Source organism: Fistularia commersonii, chromosome 22 (genome assembly GCF_037954325.1).
Source record: "Fistularia commersonii isolate RoL2024-O1a breed Wild chromosome 22, RoL_Fcom_v1.0, whole genome shotgun sequence".
In the NCBI taxonomy this organism is placed as follows: Eukaryota; Metazoa; Chordata; class Actinopteri; order Syngnathiformes; family Fistulariidae; genus Fistularia; species Fistularia commersonii.
Genome location: NC_141305.1, coordinates 5619729 through 5632500, shown reverse-complemented (window position 1 = coordinate 5632500; position 12772 = coordinate 5619729). Strand labels below are relative to the sequence as shown.

Genomic DNA, 12772 nt, shown 5'->3' with positions numbered 1-12772 from the left:
TGTCTGTCTGAAACTGGCTTTAGAAGGACACTGCTAATGGGTCACGGGATCTCCAGGGAATGTCTCTGCCTCCATCATTTTCCCCCCGACTCCCCCGTCCGGTCATCATGACGCACCTTGAGGGCAACCTGCAGCTTGGCCGTCCTCTTGGAGCTGCCGCTAGCCTGGTAGGTGCTACCCTGGACCTCCACAGACATGGTAAAGACCGGGGCGTGGACCGGGCCCGACTGGGACAGCAGGCGGTACTGGAGCCCCGGCTGCAGCTGGTTCAGGCGCATCAGGGCATTCATGGGGTGGTTGGGGTCCATCATCCTCCAGTCCAGCACTGAAGGTAGAAGCACTAGACTGTTACTAACAAGACATGATGTCACAACCAGTCGCTACACCATTATTACAACTGGAAGTGACATTCAATACAAATGGTTATGGTTGGTTTTCCAGTTTTAATAAGATTTTGTCATGTTTTTTTGCCCAAAAATATGTATGGTTATAATTGTTCTTTTTGCCAAACAGTGTGTTTTCTTCAGTGTGTTGAATGTAATGGTCATGAAAGAAACAGTATTGCATTCAACTCTCCCTTCACCTCCAAGGAGGATCTGCATCTGTGAGTTTTGCGGTTTCAGTTGAATGTGTATAATTGTGCTGTGCTGCTTCTCTCCCAGAACCTTCGGCGCTGCGTGGGAGGAAATCAAACGCCCTTCCGGAGCCAACAGAGACGGAGAGGCAGCCATGACGAGACCATTAATTCATAATCGTGTTAATGATCCCTTACGTGAGTTTGCTGACATTCATACCAAGATTTGCAAACTGGATCCTGCTGCGTGATGGATTCACACCAACAGGGTGGGCGAGCTCAATTGACTGTTCCCATGGCAACAGTCATAACAAACTGACTGTACACTGACTGGTGAGCAGAGCCACCATACAACCGATAGGAAACCATGGTTGTGGAACAGGAAGTGAGCTAAATCCTCCCCTCTGTGACGTAGAAACAGGTCCAATAGTCTTGAAGTGTACCGTGTGTGTGTTAGTGTCTCCAATTTTTGGAGTGTATCAATATCTTTGTGTCTGTGTGTGAGGGCGTCCCTGAAGTGTATCACGTTGACGAGTGTGTTAAAGTACTGAGAGGTTTGAGGTATCTCGTATTCCAGGAGCGTCTCCAACTGCATTGCAGTCTTCGTGTTTCAGAATGTGTTGCAGATGTTTGTGTGTTTTTTTCTCTTTCTGTTAAGACAAGGTGGAACTCTTCACACCTGACTTGACGATGAACATTGAAAGAGACCAACCAGAAGATGCTCACGGGCCGTTGCGTGCGTGCGTGCGTGCAAGGAAAATTGCTTGGCTCCAGCTTTCAGTATTACTCCCTCTGCCTTTGCCGAGGAAGATCATCCCTCGGAGACTGGAGGTGGTTGTAGTGACTCTGGGGTTTGGGGGGGGAGCTTCTGGCAAAGAGCCATGAACTAATCCTACCTCAGATTCCGGGGCTAAAAAATGTTAGTAAAAAAAAAAGGTTTTGTAGTCTTTTCAGATGATTTACCCAAAAGGGGAATTCAGGCAATAAAACTGTCAGAACCTTCCAGAAGCCCGTCAGGAGAATTACATAATAATTAAATCTGCGGGGAATTTTATTAAAAATAGCAAGAAATCCCCGTAAAATCTCAAAATCCTCTGTAATGATATCAAACTCATTTTTTTAAAAAAATGCAGCTAAGAACCAAAACACCTGCAATTATATCCTTTTAAAGTCACTCAAATTCAGCTGCATATTGAAAGCAGTTTATTTTATACCTGACATTTTCACTTTTTGATATCTAAAACTTGTTAGAATAATTTACCAGCAAGAAGTTGAAGCCCCAGACACAAAATATTTTACAACAACTTTGACCTTGAACGACCCTGAGTGACACTGACCTTGACACACACACACACACACACCACACACTGTCATTCCACTACTGGTGGTTCCTTAAGGTAATTTTTCAGCTGTTTTGGTTTTCTCAAAATTTTTTAAATGAATTTTAATTTTCTTTTCACTGTTTTTCCCTATTTTCTCAGGAAAATGGCTTGAATTTTTTCATCTCAGGGATTGGATGAGTCAGCTTCCCAAAGTTCAAATAACTTGATTATTACAAGGTACTACCGAGTGCCCAGGAAAACAAAGCAATTGCAAATCAGAATCCAATGCTGGATGGGTTTGTCTGAGGTGAAGGAAGTGAACTGAAACTTCAGATCAATGAGGATTTTTAAATTTGAAAACAAAAGAAAAGAAAATATCCAGGGACTTAGAATGAAGTCATCAAAACCTCAGTTACCTTTGATCCTCTTCATCAAATCTCTGTCCTCCGAGGAAGAATCATCCCGCAGCCTCTTCTGACAGCCTGCTGACACACACACACACACACACACACACACACACACACACGAACACACACAGATGCTCGACACATCATGCTCAAATATGGTGTCCAAGTTACACACAAATGCTTTATACCAAAACCCAGAGATTCGCATGTTACACACACCCAGTTATTTTATGCTATTATAGTTTACTTTTTACTTTCAATTAACTTTTCCTGCCCTAGTTAATTTGTCTAAAATTCATCGTCTAATTTTCTCCCTAATTTAAAAAAAACTTTCTCAATCTATTTTTGTTTTGCCTGTTGCCAATCCTCCATTACTTTCTTTCAATTTGCCTTCCAATTTTTGTTAAATCTTATGACTTTTTCTGCTAAAAAGATCTCATCATCATGAAAATTCTATGCCCACAGCGAAAGCATCTATCGATCGAGAGAGAGAGAGAGAGAGAGAGAGAGAGAGAGAGAGAGAGAGAGAGAGAGAGAGAGAGGAGAGAGAGAGAGAGAGAGAGAGAGAGAGAGAGAGAGAGAGAGAGAGAGAGAGAGAGAGAGAGAGAGAGAGAGAGAGAGAGAGAGAGAGAGAGAGAGAGAGAGAGAGAGAGAGAGAGAGAGAGAGAGAGAGAGAGAGAGAGAGAGAGAGAGAGAGAGAGAGAGAGAGAGAGATTGTGTGTTTACAATCTGGTGCAGGGTCCTCTTACACACCTTCAAGCAGTTGCTGACGTGCAGGGAGGGGGTCCATGCCCAGGACCTTATAGAGCTGTCCAAAGGCTAGGAGTCGCAGCGCATGCTGGAACACACACACACACACACACACGTAAACAAGATTGGTGCTGCGTCCATTACAGAGAAGGCCTACCGGATTACGGTTTCTCTGCGATAAATATGCTTTACAATTAGTACAAGATGCTGTGACGTTTGTTTTAAGTGTCTCTGTGGAGAGGAGCTCCATTTATCATTGAGGCAGGTGGAGAAGATGAGGATTTCCACCGCAGACAGGGATGTAGACACATAGCCCCGCTTCTTTGCCTGCAGCTCCACTTTGTTGTTCTTGTGCGGCGGCAGGGGAGGTGTGTGCGCATGTGTGTAAGTGAGAGGGATGGGGGGGGGGGGGGTCGTGTTGGCGGGGGTGTTAACAAGTGTTCTCACGCTCTTAATTAAGCTGCCATTCTGCTGGGTGTCTGCAGTGATGAGGTCAGCTGTCAGTCAGGGCCGATAACCCTCCAACCCCCAAACCCCAACACCATAATCTAAGAAAATCTGAACAGTCCTCCGTTTTTTCCTGGTGGTTTGAACCGACCGATCGGCAGTTTCATTATGATTGACAGGTGAGGTTTCTTCCTTCATGTCTCCTGATCCAGGTCCCGTTCTCAGGTTGTTCTTTTTCAGCTTTCTAGCTGATATTTTCCTCCTCTGTTCCTTGTCGAGATTGCAGTTGACTAAAAATTAGGTAAAGTTTTTTTTGCTCAAAATTTTTTTCATAGTCCCAAGTTAATTTTATAAATTGCATTTTATAATGTCTATATATTGCTCATTATTTTATTTTGATCATTTAAAAAAAAGTCTGGTTCTAATTCTTAAATTATTAATTTTAATAATTTCTCGAAACAATTTAAAGAAAATCCATTGACTATTAATGTTCATTTCAATAAAACATAATTTATTTTAATCTCTGTCCAGGGAACATCCAGACCAGAATCTATTAGTAGTAATAATTCATAATTCAGTCAAGATGTGTTTCCAGCTCGGTTTTGTGTTTTAACCCCCAAACTAAAAAGCTGATTCTAAGGATGAGCATCAGCACCTCCACCTATTTGAAACACAACCTGTTGTAGACCAGGGAGCAGCCCGATGAGCACCACAGCCACTTGGGCGGGGATTAAATAATTCAGTCTCTTGTCTCTACAAGCCTTTATAAATACTTTTGGATTAAACTAGTCAGGCCTCAGGCTCGAATAATTTCCAGGTGGATCTCGATTATAATTCCATCAGTGTTCAGAGACGTGTTTCTCTGGCGCAGGTGAAGCCCAGTCCACACCGGATGGCATGCCAGCGGCTTTAAAAACACTCGTTTTCAGAATGGAGTTCTGTGACAGTGGATGGAGGCAGTGGAGAGCTGACAGACGCCTGTAGCTTTTCTTGGAATGATTCGGAGAAGCCCTGCAGGAAACGGTGATCCTCTAGATCCTCCAGAATCAGTTCAGGTTACACTGGTCTTATGTTTGTTGTTTTCAGGAAAACGCCTCTGGGATGGTGCTGGTGGTGATTGCATTTGAGTTGACTTTTCATTTACTCGGAGGGCGAGTTCATCTCCTCGAGGGGACGTTAATCCCTGTCAGCCACACGTCGCAGACAAAGGCCAGCTGATGGAGGCTTTTAAGGTCTGTGTTTTTAGAGCGTCGCAATGATGTGCACAGGAATTGTTCCTGCCAACGCGTCCTAGACCAAGGCATGAAAACCACCGCGCCCCATGCATACATCAAAGGCCATTTTCTCAATTCTGAGGTAATTGTTTGCCATCGTGGACGCACATCTGCAGGCCAGCTTCATAAATCCAGAGCATGACGCGTCTCTGCACCCGCACTGCCGGGACGATGCAGACGGCGTGTATTCAACAACAATGAAAGAAAATTACTGGCAAACCTGGGAGGAATAATCCGTGGAATAAATTCAAGAGTTCAAATGAATGCCTTTTAAAACAAGTGAAAACAACCAAATACCTCCTTCAAAGATTTTGAAACCTGACAAGAAAGCAGAAATATTTTAATGGCTTTTTAAAAAAAGAAAAGCAAAGACTGAGAAAACTGCTAAGAGCTTTCTTAAATGTAAATAGGAAAGCGTTGGTTTGGAGTTCAGAATATGTTTGGAGTCCTCAGAGGCTGCTGAAGATATTGGACAGACTCGATCAATAGTCTGATATATTCTGAGTGAAAAAGCAAAAAGAAAAAAAAGTCATCTTTTCGGCAGTTGCGAGGAAGTAAAAAAAAAACAAAAACCTCACCCCACTGTCAGTGCGTGGGACATTTAAGTATTCTGGTGATGAATTCAGGGACGCGTTCGTGACTGCTTGAGGGAGAGTACTTTACTGACCTGAGCGCTGTGAGTGACAGCCTCGGCCTGCCCGGCGCTGAGCTCCCCGGCGGCGTCAGAGGGCTCTCGCTCGCAGGGGTCGTGAACTCCCGGACCTCCTGTCAACGACAAACCACAAAGCTGGTTGAAACAGGGCGTCGGGAGTGACATATTCCTGCCTGCACTCGAACGCACCACGGCCACAGAAACCCGCAGGAGCAGGAACTAGGATGTTCCAGCGCACAGGTCACCTCTACACTCTTTGACAGACAGTTTTTTTCAGATAGTTTTGAAATTGTTGGTCGTTTGTTAGTCATTTCCTGGTTCTTTTTTTTATGTGACTGAATTATAGATAATTTTTTGTTAGTTTTGGGCCAAATTCTTGTCATTTCTGTTAAAATGTCAGTGGATTTGTCAGGTAATTTCTAACAATTTTAGCTGTTTTTTTATGGGGCTATTTCTTAATAATCATTGTGACATTTGTTTTTATATATATTTTAAAATGAGTCATTTGGACCATTTATTTTACTGACCACTTTCAGCTGGAGAAAGTGTTAAAGTAGCGTGTCTAGTATTTAAAGGTCATATGTGCCTTTTTTTTTCCTTTTTCTTTCCTTAATTAACACTTCAGGACAAAATGCTCTTTTCAAAATGTTTTCAGAAGGAAGAAATTTAAAAAATTCATTTCAGTCTTAAGAGGCCTTCTCAAAGATTAAACCCTTAGACCTTTGAAACGTCAAGTTACACCTCAAAGCTTCTCTTTCATTTGTGAAAATCATTGAAAAGCTGCACTTTATTTCAGACTCGGTCTCTGGCGTCAGACCCATTGTCCACCAGGGGGCGGCACAACTCAGCGCCACCTCGTATCTCCACATTTAACAGAACCTGACATTTCCCTAATGAAGCCTTTTAAAGAGCCGCAGGGAGCTTTGCCTCTTGTTCTCAGCTGTGGCGGAGGAAGTGACATGACTGTTTGCGTGCGGTCCTGAAGGCATCAGGCCAGCGGACGGACCTGGTAGCAGGATCCCCGAGGCGATGCACTCCATGACGCGCCGCAGTGCCTCCCCGGGCCCCAGTGGTCGGCTGCAGGTGGCGATGGCCTTTTCACAGATGAGCTCCAGCAGCTGGGGAGAAAGGACAGGAGGAGGACAGAGAGTTACGGGGGGGCGGAGCTCTGCGACGTGGAAAGATGTGGACTCAGCTGCTGGGCCGGGAACATGCAGTGGGGAGACCATGTGACTAAATGTCCTGATTGACGGCATTTAACGTTGCTGGCATTGAGCAGAGAGCACTGTTCTGCCACCTGTTTCCTATGCATTGCGGCCATGTTAGCTTGCTTAAACCGATCATTAACTAACCAAAACATCGCCCATCTTCATCTCAGATCAGCGGCTCTAGCGAGACATGTCTTGACCCGGTTGGACCTAGTCTTTTGGAGCTAAAAAATCTGTTGGAACCCAACTGAATAGAGCAGAACTCAAGATAGACGGATGTGGAATCTCATGTCTTTGGATAGATGGATGCTTTAAGAGCCATCCATTGACCTTCGACAAACTCAGATATGGACCACGTGTGCTACGTCCTCTTCTCTTCCGCCATGATTAAATGACCCGTCAGAGACAAACCAAGGAGAACGGCGGTCACTTGTGATTGGCTGCTCGTCACCTACCCATCCTTTGAGTGGCCGCCACACTGGCAACCGGTTGCAAATATCCCTGAGGATCCGAAGGACGACCACGCAGGACTTGAGGTCTGCGACTCGGGCCTGAAAAGCAAGACACACAAGAAGAGCAGCGTCGGGATGCAGAGACTGAAATAAGAAGCTGCTGGTTTTCCACGACCCGCTGCCAACGCTGATCCCAAGAACTCTGATTCACGACTCAAAACTTTCGGTCTCCCCTGGAGAGGGAACTTCTGAGATTTCAATTCTAAACTCATTAAGAATAAAAAAAAAAATCAATCAAGATAATCAAAAAATAATTAAATTTAAAAAATCAATCAAGAAATCATTTTCAAATTAGAACAGATAATGAAAAATTGTTTTGGAGGCAGGAATTCACTAGAAAATAACTGAATCAAAACCATCTTGATCTTGTTTTCTTTTTTTAATAAATCATTCGTTATTTCAGGACATTTTTAAAAATTATGTTTACAAAACTTACTGATTATGAGGGTAATTTCTTGATCATTGCCCTCTATTTCCTCCTTTTTTGCTGATTTGTCATTTTCCCAGTTCATTCTGAATTTTCTTGATTTTCCTGCTGGTTTCACTTAATCATCTTAAATTTTAATTTCAATTTTTGGGGGGATTATTTCTTTAGTTTTTAATTTTCTGATGATTTTTTTTATTTATTTGTAGTTTCTGATTTTAAGTAATTTATGGTTATTTATGGTTGGTTTGGTTTCAATCTTTTTTTCGATCATTTCTCCGGGGATATATTTCCTGATGATTTTACTCTTATTGACATTTCTCAAATGATATTTTCTCCCGATTTAGTCTTCTTCTTCTACAGTTTGGACTGTTGGAGGACTTCCTGTATTGTTTTGGTCTATTTCCTGCTTGTCCAGCTGTAGACTCACCTGGAACCACTTGGCGTGTCGGAGCGAAGCCAGCGCGGCCCGGCACCTCTGTCCGTCCAGAGCCTCATCTTCATCGCCCTCCTCGTCAGCGCCCTGCTGGCCACCCTCTGGGGAGACGGAGTGGTGAGTGAGTGAAGTCGACAGTGGCGTTCAAGCTCGAGGCGGGACGGCAAACCCACTAATCTCAATAGTCTCATAAAATCCGGAAAAATCCCGATTGACCCCCAGATTACAACCAGGTATTTGTGAAGCAACAGTGCAGACTGCTGCTCCCTTGTGACCAACCAAAGCTACTGCAGTTAATGCTCATTGAACAACACTAATAGATCTGAAATAATCACTCTGTGTTTGTTCCTTTGCAACATGAATATAGATATCTTGTTGTGTTGATGGGGTGTGCAGTTCATGCCCATCATACTTTGATCCAATAATCTGCACGGAACTCGCTTCATGTTTGCACAGCGGAGGACAAACAGCATCTGAGATATTCTAACCTTGAAGGGAAACATCCTCAGGTTTCCCTCCTGGCCTCGCTGCTAAAAATATCCCCTGTCTTCACCATAGTAGCAGTCACGTCCTTGATCACTTTTGCAAATGTCTGACTCGGATTTTTAAACTGATTGCTTTTACTTCAAATATTTTCCTCTGCATAAAAAAAAATCAAATTCAATTTAAAAGAAATCCCTTCAAAAATAATTGTCTGTAATCAAATTCCAGAAATAGAAATCATCTGAAAAAGAAATGAATCCACATATCACCTGAAACTACCCGCAAACTGGCAGATGAGAACGAAAGACGGTTAAAGAGCAGGAAATAGTCGATCTGCTGACAAGAAATAAGTTGACCGTATATTTTCAAGCTCACATCAGGTGATGTTTTTACTCAAGATGCAGGGGACGAAACCCAAGGCGGGCCTGATTACCCTGAAAAACACGCCTGTCTCACATATCACCCAGATCTGCACCGGGCCATCTCGCTGTCCCACCTGTCCTCCCACCCGCCATCTGCTGTCCTATCAAAGGTGAAGACAGCCTGTGTGTGTGTGTGTGTTGGCGTGTGTGTTACCTTCCTCTGCAGCGCCAGGTTTGTCCCTCATATCCAGCGAGGACAGTGTGACCTTCAGGGTCAGGCCGGGGTCTCCGGCGCTGCAGACCCGGATGGCAGCCTCTGAGGCGCAGGAGCAGACCCGGTACTCGTCCTCTGTCATGGCCTTCAGGAAGCAAGTGACACATGCTGTGAGGAGCCTCTGCACGCCAGGTGGTAAATCAATATATATTAATAGAAACAGTTGGCAGTACCTGAATCTGCAGCGGCAGGTTGGTGCTGACGGTGTGCAGCAGCACCGCGGTGGGTTTGTCTCTGCACATCAGAACCAGCTGCAGGTCCATGTCGTCTTTGATCAGCAGGCCTTTGGCCACCGGGCCGACCCGGGTCACCCCGCACAGCGCTGGCCGGCCCTGTGGCCTGCAGGGGGAGGCACAGGTCACCATCAGAACACAAGTCAGAACCGCTGCACTCTTGACTAGCATGACACTGCATCTGGTCGGACACATGACAGTGGTTCCAACTTGAAATTGGATCTTTTGGTTCCCATCAGTAACCTGGACTGAATTGTTGTCTCACAACTAGGGGTCTTGCTGGTTCGGACCAGGATTTGATGTGGCTTGAACTATGTTCTGATCAACAGCTGTCTCTGTAGAGAGGATAAGCTATGAATGGTGCATACGGGCCAGCTTTGAACCTGCTTCAGATCACTTCAGTTCTGCTTCAGTTCTACCTCTGTCCCCGTTCAGAATCTCTGACCAGCCGGTCCTTGAAGAGTATTTCCCTCATTGGCAGGAAGCAAAAGGCTGTCACACATAGGCGATATGTTGATGGACATTATAAGGGACGAGACAGGGCATTGGCTCTGAGCCTTCTAGTGGTCACATTGTGCAACTACAACTATGTCATCAATAGTCACATAGGGAAAGAAGCAGCCGACTGGTCAGCCGTCAATCAGAGGTTCATGTGTCAATCACAGGCCACAAACAGTATAGAGTCATCCAACCATTCTGCCACTCACAGCTGTGCACAGTTTAGTCTTCAAGGAGCCTGCTGGCTGTTTTTGGACTGTGGAGGATCTGGAAGGTACCCAGAAAGGAGGACATGGAGAGAACCCAGTTGACCAGCAAGTCAGAACTTATGTATTTCTGTCTGCGATTCTGCACTCATCGTTTCCTAACATCAAGCTGAAGGCGTTGGTTCATTATTTCCTGAAAGGTTGAAGGCGTTGGTTCATTATTTCCTGAAAGGTGACGTGAAGTGTTAGCAAAGCCAGAGTGTAGTGTTGCAGTTAGCAGAAGATCAGGATGTGACAGGTGAGCTGATGTAACAGAGGTAGGAGTCAGATGACTCGTCATGGTAAAGTCAAGCTCACTTTGCACCCTCGGCCTCCTCGTCCGATTTGTCGACCGCCTCTTTCTCCGAGGGTGCCTCAAGGCTGTCCATCCAATCAGAGACCTTCTTCAGGGCCCTCTCCACCGTGGACACGAGCCTCTGGACGGCCTCCAGCTCCTCCGGCGCCGGGTAGATGCAGGAGTGCTTGGCCATGATGTGGCGGTCGTCGCTGGCAAAGGATCTGAACGACCTCTAGAGGTGAGACCGGTGGAGGAACAGGGTTATTAACAGTGGTCTCTTCTCTACCCACCCGCTACGCCTGATTATTGATCCTCACCATGTCGGCAGTGGAGGGGGGTCTAGGTGAGGACCAGGGTCCTTTCAGTCAGTCTCGTCATGCAGCCCAGCTTCCAGCCGGCGTACAGATCAGCTGCTGCGGTAGGAAGAGCAGGACGCTGTCACTGCTGAGGTCATGTGACCGTCAACAACCTTGGATGGGGATTGGAAGAAAAAGAAATTTCTTAATTTTGATACGTTTGTATTTAGAATAACTTTTTTTCAGATTCTTTTGGCCTTTTTTTCCTCTCCATATTTCCAGGTAAATTTCGTGCACAGTTTTCTAGAACGTTCTGGTTTGAGGTTCTAAGGTAATGACTTATTTCATACAAGCATTATCAACAAAAAAAAATAACACCAAAGAAAAAGACAGTAAGTTCCTGGATGTCAAGAGTAATATATAGCCTCAGTGTGATACTACATAGGGTTGGAGGGTTATTGATCATCGATTGATTATCCGATCATGTCTCAGGAGGGACAGACCTGGAGATCCCAACAGAAACACCTTGCTTTTGTCCTCGTAATCCTGCCAGCTCTGGATTTAAGGGATTATTCTAAGCTGCTCCGAAATCTGCAGCGGCTGAAAGCTCAAAATCATAATCCAAGCGTGGCATTTCCAGCCGCCAATCACAAACTGTCATCATGTCATTCACTTGAAAAGAATGCTGCATTTACCTCCAACACTCCCCGAAAAGTCAAATCAAATACATTTTTTTATTAAAATGAAGGGACGCTGGTTGAAGGAAATTTTTTTTTTTTCCTGAAAATTAGAAGTGAATCCTTAAATAATTCCTAATTGGCTTTCATTTAAATAGAGAGCCAAACGTCGTCTCATCAAGATTCTTTGTTTTGTTGATGAAAGACTGAGAACGTAGAGATGAAATGGAAAATTCAAAGAAATGAAAGGACATCGCACTTCAAAGGTATGAAACTTCAAAGGGTTTAAACCTGCTGATCAATAACTGACGTCTTGACACAGACAAGGTTGTATTCTTCTGACCTCCATTTGACCTTCAGACAATGTCAATCATTTAAAGGACTGAAATATTTACTTGAGTTATGTGTTATTTAGGGGATAAGTTAATATATTTAATCAATTGTCTCTTTGTCAGTTTACTGGTTGATGATTATTCACTGACTTTGTTTATTATAGTTATATAGGTGACCGGTTAGTCCATTGAGCAATATGTTAATAAACATGATTTCGGTTGTCAGCTAGTGTGGCTGATTATCATGCTGTTCTGTTTGTGAATTGCTTAAATTATTTTACTTAAAGTGTAGTTCAATGTATTGTCAGTAGTTAGTTGGGCAGATAGGCAGTCAATTTATCAGTTAGGTGGTGAATTAATATGTTATTTTGCATGCTGGTCAATTAGTAATTAATGTTGTTAGTGCGCCCTTTGATGGTTACGATGGTTTCTTAGTTTTAGTGATTGAAAAAGTCAGACTGCAATAACCGATAAAGAGGTCAGTAAGCTTCTCACTGGTTCCCTGTTTGCTGACACTCAGTCTGCCTTCATCTGATAAATTTGATATTTGACCACCAACCAATCACTCCTGTCGTTTTTCCCCAGTTGACATCCGATTTATGTTAAACTAATGCAGGACATGTATGCTAGCTGTGAGACAGTGGTACGGTGTGCTGTAGGGGTAACAGAGAAGTTACAGGTGGAGGTGGGACTCCATCAGGGATCAGCTCTGAGCCCCTTCTTGTTCGCAATGGTGATGGACAGGCTGACAGATGAGGTTAGACAGGAATCTCCATGGACCATGACTTTTGCAGATGACATAGTGATTTGTAGTGAGAGCAGAAAACAGGTAGAGGAAAATCTAGAGAGGTGGAGGTATGCTCTGGAAAGGAGCGGAATGACCGTTAGTCGCAGCAAAACAGAATATATGTGTGTGAATGAGAGGAACTCGGGTGGAGCGGTGAGGCTACAAGGAGTGGAGATTAAGCTGGAGGATTTCAGGTACTTGGGGTCAACAGTCCAGAGCAACGGAGAGTGTGGAAAAGAGGTGAAGAGACGGGTCCAAGCAGGTTGGAATGGGTGGAGAAA

General features: G+C 44.3%; 1 protein-coding gene across 4 annotated transcripts in view; it reads right to left on the bottom strand.

The window, feature by feature from the left end:
• The window catches only part of LOC147221428 (spermatid perinuclear RNA-binding protein-like), a 32985-nt gene that overhangs the window by 4326 nt on the left and 15887 nt on the right, over nucleotides 1-12772 (bottom strand). For 3 of the 4 annotated variants that reach the window (XM_086169591.1, XM_086169590.1, XM_086169592.1), the window contains 11 exons: nucleotides 10717-10868; nucleotides 10420-10631; nucleotides 9299-9464; nucleotides 9066-9210; nucleotides 8001-8107; nucleotides 7090-7185; nucleotides 6433-6544; nucleotides 5442-5539; nucleotides 3057-3141; nucleotides 2313-2381; nucleotides 117-325 (listed from right to left, as the gene is read on the bottom strand). In XM_086169591.1, coding sequence (XP_086025717.1) covers nucleotides 117-325; nucleotides 2313-2381; nucleotides 3057-3141; nucleotides 5442-5539; nucleotides 6433-6544; nucleotides 7090-7185; nucleotides 8001-8107; nucleotides 9066-9210; nucleotides 9299-9464; nucleotides 10420-10631; nucleotides 10717-10719 — 1302 coding nt within the window. In that variant the 5' untranslated portion in view covers nucleotides 10720-10868. The remainder of the gene's footprint in view (nucleotides 1-116; nucleotides 326-2312; nucleotides 2382-3056; nucleotides 3142-5441; nucleotides 5540-6432; nucleotides 6545-7089; nucleotides 7186-8000; nucleotides 8108-9065; nucleotides 9211-9298; nucleotides 9465-10419; nucleotides 10632-10716; nucleotides 10869-12772) is intronic. The other variant, XM_086169593.1, reaches the window with a different exon arrangement.